The sequence below is a fragment of the Panthera tigris genome, chromosome A1 (genome assembly GCF_018350195.1).
Source record: "Panthera tigris isolate Pti1 chromosome A1, P.tigris_Pti1_mat1.1, whole genome shotgun sequence".
Lineage (NCBI taxonomy): Eukaryota > Metazoa > Chordata > Mammalia > Carnivora > Felidae > Panthera > Panthera tigris.
Window position 1 is genome coordinate 89,606,515 of NC_056660.1, and position 12,129 is coordinate 89,618,643.

At 48.8% G+C, this 12,129-nt stretch overlaps 1 protein-coding gene across 2 annotated transcripts in view; it reads left to right on the top strand.

Moving 5' to 3' along the window:
- The window catches only part of GFPT2 (glutamine-fructose-6-phosphate transaminase 2), a 47,593-nt gene that overhangs the window by 7,717 nt on the left and 27,747 nt on the right, over positions 1 to 12,129 (top strand). For both annotated transcript variants that reach the window (XM_042981869.1, XM_042981877.1), the window contains exons 2-4: positions 8,126 to 8,233; positions 9,574 to 9,672; positions 10,206 to 10,331. In XM_042981869.1, coding sequence (XP_042837803.1) covers positions 8,126 to 8,233; positions 9,574 to 9,672; positions 10,206 to 10,331 — 333 coding nt within the window. The remainder of the gene's footprint in view (positions 1 to 8,125; positions 8,234 to 9,573; positions 9,673 to 10,205; positions 10,332 to 12,129) is intronic.

A 12,129-nucleotide genomic window follows, 5' to 3' on the forward strand; every position in this document is an offset into this window, starting at 1 on the left:
GGGTGGAGAGTAAGCCGACTTGAGAACTGGACTAGTATCTAATCTGTACTAGGCTCGTGGACTAAGAAGGTCAGCCCCTTCAGTGCGGAGAAGCATGGGATGGTGGTGGAGAAAGCACCCTCAGTCCTGGGAGGGGGCGGGGGGGTGCCCAGCCCGGCTGGGTGGTAATGTGCACCCATGGAGTGAGCCCCTAACCCTTGGGGGATGCAGGCTGGATCTCTCCCTTGAACCGTCCACCCTCACTTACAGTGAGGGCAGGCCTTTCATTGGGAAGCTAATGCCTAGAGGGAAGGAAAGATTTTCCAAAACTAGTCACAGATTCATAATACAGACTCCAGCCTGCCCACTGTGAATTTGACCTCTTCCCTCATCCTCCAGGCCTCAAATAGCCCCTGCTCCTCTCCGCCACCCCAGGCATTCCAAGGGTTATAAAGAAGATTCTAGGAGTTTGGTGCTCTCAGTTTTGGCTATGTGTCCAGGGGACTTGGCCTCCCGATTTGATCATTGTCATCATCTGTCACTCCAAGGCTGAGAGTCCCCTGCCTGCATGGAAGGACCTCATTGTGGTGCCTTTCATCCTGAGTTCCAGTATGATCTTTCATGCTGTTTGCAGAGGTTGTGTTGGATCCCCCAAGACCCCAAGGTGAGCCAGGCAGAGGGGCCACTAGTCTCCATCCTGCCTTCATCTGGAGCTTTTCCTGGGGTTTAATTTGGCTTTTCTCCCTTTCACTCACTTTCCCCATGTGATTTAAGAGTAGGGCCCTGGGAAGCTGTTTGGAAGCTCTGGATGCCAGAGTGGGGTGTGGGCACGGGGCAGGTGCTGAGCTGGGATGGTTGGGCCAGAGTGGCCTCTGTCCCAGGGCTAGGCATTTCTTTAAGCCACCTCAGGAGGGATCTTACCGTCTTGGCTGTGCAAGGGAGGGAGGGACACAGGAGGAGCCAGACTTGCTGTAGTTGCCGTGACCCGGAGGGGCAGAGAAAGTGGAGTCAGAAGCAGGAATGTCTGGTGGGGACCAAGAAGGAGTCTCCCAGGGATCGAGAGAGGGCATGGCAGCATGGCCTGGACCCCACCAGGGGAGCTCAGAGGTTTTTTCATCAGGGTGGGCATCTCCCCCCAAAAACCAAGTCACCTCTATGGGAGCTATTTCTCACTCCTTGGGGTAGGACCGTAAGACAGGGCTTATGCTGACTTGGGGGGAGCACCAGGGAGACAACCTGCAGTCACTCAGATAGACCCGGCTATGACTCACTACAAGAGCCAGAGGTACTCTGTCTGTCCATGGGAACCACAGCCTTGGCACAGGACGTCATGAGGATCAGACAAGATAAGGTTCTGAAAGTATTGGCTTCCTGTGCATCCCCCGCATTTTCTACATGGGCACCTCACACTACCCAGAAGTGGGAACACCCCTGGGTGACCCTGAGCCCGCCCTTTTATACATGGGAAGGTGTGCTCAGGCAGAGTTTCCCCTCCTTGTGGCCATCGTTCTTCTGGGTGAGCGGGACTGGGGAGTCATGGAGAAGTCTGCAAAGTCAGACTGGGCTGGATGACAATCCCATACCTCCCAATATCTCATTCATAGAGCCGCACATGGTAAAATAGAATATATGGGCACGTGGCGAAATATTGTAACCTTACAAAGAGCACATGTGGAGTGGAAAGGAAGTTTCTGCCCTACATCCAGTCCCCTCCTCAGGGGCAACCACGGCCCCCACCCCCACCCAGGTCTCGGGTGCCCTTCCAGAAATACGTGTCTCCCCACCCCTCCTTGCATAATTTACTCCTGTTCTATGAGCTGCTTTCTCCCCTGACACATCTTGGAGATGTAGCTAGTTTTCCAGGAAAACACCGAGCTTCACTTCATTCTCTAGGGAAGGCCACTTGCCTATGGTCCCATAGGGGCCCCACCACATGGCTGTGCTGCCACTTCCCTGGTCCCTGCCACGCAGCAGGCTGTCCCCAGTCTCCAGCACTGAGCGACCATCCTCCTGCACTCATACATACCCCACTGCGGAGTTATCTGTTGGATACGTTCCTAGCAACAGCTCTGGCCAACAGATGTGTACATTTTTAATTTTGAAAGATTGCCAAATTGCCTCCCAAAAAGGGTGCACAAATTTAAACTCTTGCTTCTTGTCAAACTCTTGGATCTTTGCTGATCTCATAGGTGAAAAATGGATCCTCACTGCTGTTCTTTTTACAGATGCAAGGGATTCCAGACAGGAATTCTGACGTGCATGGCAAAAGAAATGCCTGAGAAAAGCAGCTTTATTCCATTTCTTAAATTAAAAAAAAAAAAAAAATCTTTTGGGCGCCTGGGTGGCTTGGTCGGTTGAGCGTCCGACTTCGGCTCAGGTCATGATCTCGCGGTTTGTGAGTTGGAGCCCCACATCAGGCTCTGTGCTGATAGCTCAGGGCCTGGCGCCTATTTCGGATTCTGTGTCTCCCTCACTCTCTGCCCCTCCCCCATTCACACCCTGTCTCTCTCTCCTTCAAAAATCAATAAACATTTAAAAAAATCTTTTTTTGATGTTTATTTATTTTTGAGAGAAAGAGACAGAGCACAAGCCGGGGGGGGGGGTGCAGGGCGGGGGCAGAGAGAGAGAGGGAGACACAGAATCCAAAGCAGGCTCCAGGCTCCGAGCTGTCAGCACAGAGCCTGACGCGGGGCTTGAACTCACGAACTGTGAGATCATGACCTGAGCCGAAGTCAGACGCTTGACCAACTGAGCCACCACCCAGGCGCCCCAAATTTTTTTAAAATAGTAAGAGCATGGTGTCAAGGCCGTTTTATTTACTTCATCTCAGTAGAGTGCAGGGAGAAGCCTGCCAAGAGGGAGAGCTGCAAGGGGAGAGAGATGGTGCTTAGTTTAATGAAAGAGCTTATTGAATAGATGTCAGCATGCAAGAGATTTTATGTTGAAATTAGATTTATGCCTTCTTGCGCAAAGACCTCGGAAACCACTCCTGGCAGCTGCTCCCCCGCCCCCCGCCCCCCCCAGAATATTCTCCCAAACTGTGCCCGAGTGGCTGGGTGTGGACACAGCTGGTGGTCCTCAGGACAAGGGCGCTTTAACCAGCCCAGCCGCCGCTGGGGCTCTGGCAGCAGCACCCCCACATTCCCACCAAGAAGGCTACTCTGGATCTGAGAGCCAGAGACACACTCGAAGAACATACATGCCTGACAGGAGTTCAGACTGTTGGCCGGCCCGGAGAAGGGGAGTTGCAGGAGACAGGTGGACAACAGAGGCCCTAGAGCACTCTCATGAAAGTGTCTCAGATTTAAAACCTTTCCAGAGTTTGTACAGGGGCCTTCAAGTCATCTGCAATGCCTGTCAGCTCCCCTTCGTGAGGCGCAGCTGTAATTCTAGAAGGATTCCCGGGATGCCAGGGAAGACTCCAAAAATGATCAGACAGAATTGTCTCACGTAGCTCTGTGGTCTTTACGGTGACTGGAATTTGACCACGTTCCCCTCCCCTCCCCCCCCCCCGAGAACTTTGATATTTTGCAGAATAATTAATATTATGAAAACTTTCACCCACACAGAGATTATAAAAATTAATGTTATGAAAAGTCTCACCTGGGGACACCTGGGTGGCTTAGTTGGTTGAGCGTCTGACTTCGGCTCAGGTCATGATGTCACAGTTCATGAGTTCAAGCCCTGCGTCGGGCTCACTGCTGTCAGCACAGAGCCCTGCTTTGGATCCTCTGTCTCTATCTCTGTCTCTGTCTCTCTCTCTGCCCCTCCCCCCTCTCAAAAAATAAATAAACAGCAAAAAAAAAAAAAAAAGAAAGAAAGAAAAGTTTCACCTGAACATAGATTGTAGTGATGGTTGAACAACTCTATGAACACAGAGTTGACCCTCGAACAGTTGGGGAGTTAGGGGCACCAACACTCCACACAGTCGAAAATCTCCAGATAACTTTTGACTCCCCCCAAACCCAGCTACTAATAACCTACTGTTGATCGGAAGCCTCACCAATAAGCAGTAACACATATTTTGTATGTTCTATGGAGTCTATACTGTGTTCTTACAATAAAGTGAGCTAGGGAAAAGAAAACGTTATGAAGAAAAGCATAAGGAAGAGAAAAAGATATTTACAGTACAGTACTGAAGTTATCAAAAAAAGTCCACCCGAGCACTTCAAACCGTGTTTTTCAATGATCAACTGTACTGAAAACCACTGAACTGTACACTTGAAATGGGAGAATATTAAAGCATGTGACTTATATCTGAATAGAACTGTTCAAAATTTTATAGTATTTCCATTAGAAGGTAACTATTCGGTTGTTTTTTTTTAATGAGCAAGGTGACAAAAATACATCATCTGCCCAGATGTGTTGAGGTCTGAAGTGTAGGGTAAAGTGTGAACTCCTGTGACCCAAACGCTCAGCAGCCCTGTGGGGACAGGCGCCTTCGCTGGGGAGGTGCCCCAACTATACACAAGGCCTTACACTCAACGCCTCTCACCTGATCTAGTGTCAGCCAGGAAGACAAAAATAGCTGACCACCAAAATTACCCTTAGCCATTTTAAAAAGAAAGCATCTGTAACTGCTCAGAAAGCACAGTGTTCATGTTTTTTATAGAGAAATTCTGGGAGCACGTGGGTGGCTTAGTCAGTTAAGCGTCCGACTTTGGCTCAGGTCATGATCTTGCAATTCACGGGTTGGAGACCCGCATTGGGCTCTGTGCTGACAGCTCGGAGCCTGGAGCCTGCTTTGGATTCTGTGTCTCTGTCTCTCTCTGCCCCTACCCCACTGTGCTCTGTCTCTCTCTCTCTCAAAAATAAATAATAAAAGAAATTATATAGAAATTCTGCACTTTAATACTTGTGTGCAAATATATACTGTGTATGGTAACGCACAGGACGTAAGAATGAAAAATAGCATTAAATTTTTTTTTAATGTTCATTTATTTTTGAAGGAAAGAGAGACAGAGCGTGAACAGGGGAGGGGCAGAGAGAGAGGGAGACACGGAATCTGAAGCAGGCTCCAGGCTCTGAGCTGTTAGCACAGAGCCCGACGCGGGGCTCGAACTCCTGAACCATGAGATCACGACCTGAGCTGAAGTCAGATGCTTAACCAACTGAGCCAGCCAGGTGCCCCTCAAATTACCATTTTTAGCACCTCTGAATTTCATCGCCTCTCTTTTGTCTACGTCTAGAAGAATGAATTTTAGCAAATTAAATGTTCATATAATGTGACCCCACTCACTGCTTAGGGATACAACATTCCTTTAATGGACATTTTGTCATTCATTCAGATACACTATACTGATTTGAACCTAATCTTCTTAATGACTGGAGATATTACGGGAGGTTTTGTGTATAATTGTGGTCAGCCCTCAGGCAGGTTGTCCTCTCTGTGGTTCATCTTTGGCATTTCCCCCTTCCCCCCCCCCCAGTTTTATTGAGATATAATTGACATGTAACACTGTAAAAGTTTTAGGTGTACTCAATGCTTTGCTATATGTATATATTGTGAAATGATCACCACAATAAGGTTAAACAACCATCACTTCACACAGTTAACATTTTCTCCTCCTGATGAGAACTTTTTTTTTAAGTTTATTTATTTATATTTGAGAGAGAGAGAGAGAGAGCACGGAAGGGGCAGAGAGGGAGAGAGGAAATCCCAAGCAGGCTCCACACTGTCAGCACAGAGCCCCATGCGGGGCTCAAACTCATGAACCGTGAGATCATGACCTGAGCCCAAGTCGGACACTTAACCAACACTGAGCTACCTAGATGCCCCCCTCCTGATGAGAACTTTAAGGAGCTACTCTTTTTGCATCTTTCAGATGTACAATACAGTATTGTTAACTATAGTCAGCATGTTGTACATTACATCCTCAGGACTTACTTATTTTATAACTGGAAGTTTATACCTTTTGACCATCTTTGCCTAATTCTCCCATCTCCTACTCCTCCACTTCTGGCAGCCACCAATCTGATCTCTGTATCAATGAGTTTGGTTTTTTTCAGATTCCACATATGAGATCATACAGTATTTGTCTTTCTTCTGTCTGATTTATTTCATGCAGCATAATGCCCTCAAGTGCCATCCATGTTGTTGCAAATGGCAGATTTTCTTCTTTTTTATGGCCAAATGATATTCCATTGTAAATATTTATCCATCCATCTGTGGATGGACACTTGGGTTGTTTCTACGTGTTGGTTATTGTAAATAATGCTGCAATGAACGTGGGGGTGCAGATATCTGGCAAATTTTTAATCCTGGTCAGACCTTTCCAGCATCCCAGAAAAACAGTAGGAAAATTAAAAAATCAAATCATTGGGTGCCTGAGTGACTCAGTCAGTTAAGCGTCCAACTTTAGCTCAGGTCATGATGTCACAGTTCGTGAGTTTGAGCCCCGCGTCCAGGCTCTGTGATGAAAGCTCATAGCCTGGAGCCTATTTCAGTTTCTGTGTCTCCCTCGCCCTCTGTCCCTCCCCTGCTTGTGCTCTCTCTCTCTCAAAAATAACATGAAAAAAAATTTTTTTTAATCAAATCATTAAAATTTGGAAAATAAACCTTTTAACTCCATTCATCCCTGAGGAAGCCCTGCCTGGTGGTTAGGAGCATTTAAGTCCTAAGGTCAGGTCTCCTTGGTTCTCAGTCACAGCCTCCCAAGCTTCTGTTCTAGAAAGTAAAGGGAGGTAATGGTAAATACAGCCTCTGAACTTTGATTGACACCTGTATGGGAATGGTTGGCCCAGTGCCTGGCACATAGTGAGTTCTCAATAAGATGAGTTACTATGGGGTACCCTGGGTGGCTCAGTTGGTTAAGCGTCTGACTCTTGGTTTTGGCTCAGGTCATGATCTCACAGTTCGTGGGTTCGAGCCCCATGTCGGGCTCTGTGGTGATAGTGCAAAGCCTGCTTAGGATCTCTCCCTCTCTCTCTCTCTCTCTCTCTCTCTCTCTCTCTCTCTCTCTCTCTCTCTCCCTACCCCCCCATCTCACTCTCTCTCTCTCAAAATAAATAAACTTAAAAAAAAAAAGATGAGTTATAAATATTCCTGAAGGCCAGTATTGTTCATGATCCATACTCTTGCTTCCCTGATTAATGCAGATTTACAGTCGTTCTATTCCACATGCATTTATTGAATAAGGACGGTATGCCAAGACACAGTGAGAAATGAAAAAATAGAAGTGCCAGCCTGTGTCCTTGTTGGCGGATGTAGATGTCTCAGGATGCAAGAGCACTGGGGTGGCCCAAAACCGGGGAGGCTGGGGCCTGAACAAGCCTGCTGGGGGGGGGGGGCGGGATCAGAGCTGAGCTTTGAGGACGGCAGGTTTTCCCAAGTGGAGCAGGGAGGACAGAAGGACAGAGGGACGTCAGGGTAGGGAACTCGCAGGGCAGGACAGAGACAGACCAAGGGTCCATAGTCTTAATCAGGGAGGGAGTGGAGCAGCTTAGAGAGAGCCAGTGTGATGGCTGTTACTTCCTATTTAGGAAAATGTTATTTCGAAATACAAATATGGAGAATAAAGCCAAATAAAATCTTGGAGTGCAGGCCTCCCTTGAAGGTAGGGATTCTCCAGGGGCCAAGAGATGATTTTGGTTTTGCTGTTGCGAAAGTAGCATTTATTGATGCTAAAGCTCCAGGCAACAGGGCTGAGCAGGAAGGAGTAAAGGCCTCAGCCCCTGTCTTCACCTGCTGCAGCCTCCTTCACCTGCTGTGACCTCCTTAGGACCCTTCCCGGGCATATTCTGTGCAAATCAAGGAATCCACATGGGTTGGGACCTCGAGATGTCCCTAGGTGGTTGGGTGGTTTAGCTGATCTTTGCTGTTATAAATGTTGCCATGGTGAAAGCCAGGTCACGTGACTGCGTCCGTAGGATAAATTCTCTGCGGTGAAATCGCAAGGCCAAGGCGTACGCATTCGTTCTTCACATGCTACGCGAGACTTCTCATCCCTGGCTGGGCTGCTTGCTGGGCTGTCCTTCCGGAAGCAGAGGGGAGCACATCGTTCTTCGGCTATGTCAGGGGAAGGCCACGCACGCAGCCGGCAAGGCCTCCCGGGATGCCAGCTGGGTGGGCGTCCCCAGAAGTATTTTTTTCCCTCAACACCAACCGAGTGATTTACAAACATGTTGGTTCCCCCTCTGTCAACAGGAATCTTCGCCTACATGAACTACAGAGTCCCCCGGACGAGGAAGGAGATTTTCGAAACCCTCATCAAGGGCCTGCAGAGGCTTGAGTACAGAGGCTATGACTCGGCAGGTAGGCCCCGCAGACTGCCCTCATAGATACAACGCTTGTTCCTGTCACTTGAGAACTAGAGAAAAGGAGGGGCGCCTGGGTGGCTCAGTGGGTTAAGTGCCCAACTTCGGCTCAGGTCATGATCTCATGGTTGGTGAGTTCAAACCCCACGTTGGGCTCTGTGCTGACAGCTTGGAGCCTGGAACCTGCTTTGAATTCTGTCTCCCTCTTTCTGCCCTTCCCCCACTCATGCTCCATTTCTGTCTGTCAAAAATACATTAAAAAACATTAAAAGTTTTTTTAAAAAATAAGGAAACTAGAGAACAGGAGAAAGAAGAAATAACGGTAAAAAAAAAAATCTCTACCAAAGCTCTCGCATTAATATCTTTGTGTCCCTCCTCTGGTCATTGCTGTGCGTATGTTGGGGTGGTATGGGGATGTGGGGGTGTCACACGTAGCTACTTTTTGTTTTTAACCTGATCGTAACTATAGAATTATAATTTTATGTCCTGTTTTCATTTATCTCCCACATCTCCCGTTACCCTAAACTCTTCCTAAGGATCTTGCTCAGTGGCTGTATAATCCTCCCCTGGGTGACTATCTCAGAGCTTACCTCTTCATCCATCTGACTGGTGGATATTTAGTCCACTTCCCATTTTTAATTAAGCAGCCTTAGGAGAAAGGGGGAGCCAGATATTTTCATATCCCTGTTAATTCTTTTTTTTTTTTTTTTTGTATAGTTTATCTGGAGAGAGACAGAAACAGCACGAGTGGGGGAGGAGCAGAGAGGGAGGGAGACAGAATCCAGAGCAGGTTCCACCCTGTCAGCACAGAGCCCTGCTCAGGGTTGGAACTCACTAACTGAGAGATCACGACCTGAGTCAAAACCAAGAGTCAGATGCTTAACCGACTGAACCACCCAGGCTCCCCTCCCTGTTCATTCTTAACGGAAAGCATGTCAGATGTAGGATCTTAGGAACACTAATGCAGTAGGGATGTCAGCACAGGGCATGGCACCATCAGTGCCCTCAAGCGAGCCCGCCACCTTCAGTGGTGGGCGTGGAGGAACCTCCCTCACAGGCAGGCTCCCGGGGATGCACCCTGGTTCAAAGCCAGGTGAGGCGGCCACAGCCCAGGTCCCAGGTGCGCCTCCCCTGTTTGCTGCCACATCATAATCTTGCTGAATCAACATCCTGAACGCTGTGTAGTTCTCTTCCAGGCTGCAAGCCTGGCCAACGGGAACGGACAAATCCACAGCACTGTGCAGCCCTCACCCTGGGTTGTACTCTGTAACAAAGTGCAGGAGACCAAACAAATCCCAATGCAAAAAAAAAGGAAAAAAAATCATGTGTGTCCCACAGGTGTGGCAATCGATGGAAATAATAACGAAGTCAAAGAAAGACATATCCAGCTGGTCAAGAAAAGAGGAAATGTCAAGGCTCTTGATGAAGAACTTTACAGTAAGTGGGACACATGCCCATTCAAAGCAGCATGGGTCAGTTTAAAGTCTTTTATTCCAATAGCATTCGAGACTAAAAATATTCACTATCCAAGCATGGATAAATAGAAGGAGAGTTAAGCCTACATCGTAAAACTGTGTTTCTCAGAGTGTAGGATTTGTTTTTGTTTTTGTTTTGTTTGGGGGAAGGTTGGTTTTCTGGGGTTTTTTGTTTTTCTAGGAGGTGGTGCATGAGAATTTTTTTTAATATTTAGTACGTATGTATTTATTTTAATTTTTCTGGCAAATGATACTATTTTTCCATTTATAGTTATGATCTATAATATTCTTTTTAAAGTAAGCTCATTTTGGCTGGTGACTTAGGTTACTGATAAGCACTAAGTAAACTACAGCAGGGATCTGGCAGAAATCCCCAGGGTAGGGCCTTTGCAGTCCAAGGTGGGATGTGCTTTTGACGTGGCTGAGGTGTGTCCATGTAATCATGCCACCTCACCATAACAGTAATGTGTCAATGATTATTTTTCTTGCTTCTAGAACAAGACAGCATGGACTTGAAGGTGGAGTTTGAGACCCACTTTGGCATTGCCCACACGCGCTGGGCTACCCATGGGGTCCCCAATGCTGTCAACAGCCATCCACAGCGCTCAGACAAAGGCAACGGTATGTAGCGTGGCCCTGCGTCCCCTTCCTGAAGGTTCTGCCTGGCTTTGACCTGTGCCACTGTGGATCCACACCCACTGCCAACTGGCATGCTTCTCTCCCTGCCTCATCTTCCCCGAGGATCCAAACAGATAGCACTGGGCCTTAGACAGGAGGTGAACTCAGCCTGGCTCCTGGGCAGGGCTGACCCCTACCCAGGCCTCTACAGGAAAACAGTGGCGACTTCCCATGACTGCTCCCAGCTTCTGAGACCCAGCCTGAGTGCGACTTGGCAGCATGAGAGGTCTAAGAGTCGGGCACTGTTCTGCAAGGGACTGTGTTGTTCTGGAGGGCTGGGTGCCCGAGGGAGGGATGGGTTTCATTTCCCCAGAGGAGAGTGGTCTTGAGCCAGGGTAGTGCTGATCTCGGTTAATGTCTGAAGTGCCTGCTCCAATCCTGGGCCCTGCCATGAGGCCTCAGCTGCCAAAGGCTTGAGGTTTGGAGAAGCAGAGATTGTAGCAGGCAGCCCAGGGCCTCCCTCCAAGCAGCAGAGCCCTCTGCTTGGCTTGTGTCATGTTTTTTAAATATGAGAATTACCAAACCTGAAAGTCCAGACTTTTGTTATTCCTTGAAAAACTAGAAGATATGGTAACTGGGCTCACAGTACCTTGGAGTTCCACTGAAAAAGCAGTGGTCTAGGGTCACAGAGAGTGACCCCACAGAGAGTGGGGACATGGTGACTGCTCAGGGCAGTCACGGGGATACCAGGCCCTCTTTGGTGAGCTGCAGGATCCCTGGTTCTCCCAAATGCCCCAGCTCGTGGGTCCATGTCCCATGCCCGGGCCCACAGGATAGTTCTCTTCAGTGACACCCCCAGGCCCTCTCATCAGAGAAGGGCTGGTAGGTCTGGAGATTCCAGTGGGTCTCCTTTCTAGGTTAGGCCTGATTAGGTCAGAAGCCCCCAGTGACCCACCCCTGGGCATGATGGGGGAGGGTGACCGGCAGAGAGAATGACCTCTGGAGTCCCTTGGGCCCCCCACCCCAAGACATTCCCTGGCATAGTGTCAGTTTTTACCAAGCCCCATAGTAAAGTAGAAATCAGATCCACCAGAGTCGTTGAGGAGTGCTTATTGGCAGGAAACTTTAGCTAAACACTTGGCAAGAGTCACTGCAGTTCATCGTCGTGGAAGTTGGGCCATAGGAGAGACTGGCACCTCTCTGCTCAATGTCCCTTACTCCTGGGAACACTGGCTCATCCTGCCCAATTTGGAAGGGAAGGACTCCTCTGGAGAATGGAAGGAGAGCCCCATACCTCCTGCTTGGCAGAACAGCTGGAGAGAACCCTGGGGGCTGGGCTACACGTGCATCCACGTGGTCGGGGTCTTGGGTAGTGAGGACAGATCCTTGGATCTGGTCCATGCCTTGAACCATAGGGCATCCCACTTCCGGGGTCAGTGCCCCACATCCAGGAGGGGGACAGCAGACCCCATGGTGCTGAGGACCTAGAATGTTATTCCAGCCAAATCCCAAGCCAGATACAGAGGTTGACCCCCGGAGCAGTGGGGCTGGTGGGAAAAACTGTACCAAGACCATGTACCCTGAGAGGTTGCCACCCTAGGTGATAAAGTGAAGCCTCACTTCAGTGTAGTCGGGGATTCTGTGTCCCCAAAGCAGGGAGGCTCCAAGCAGATCCCCCTGCCCCACACCCAAACTTGAAAATGCCTGCCCTGACTCAGGGTGAGTAATTGAAAAGAAAAACACGAGAAGTAAGCAGAGATTCGTAGAATTTCTTTAGCAACTCATCAGGGATAACCGAAGA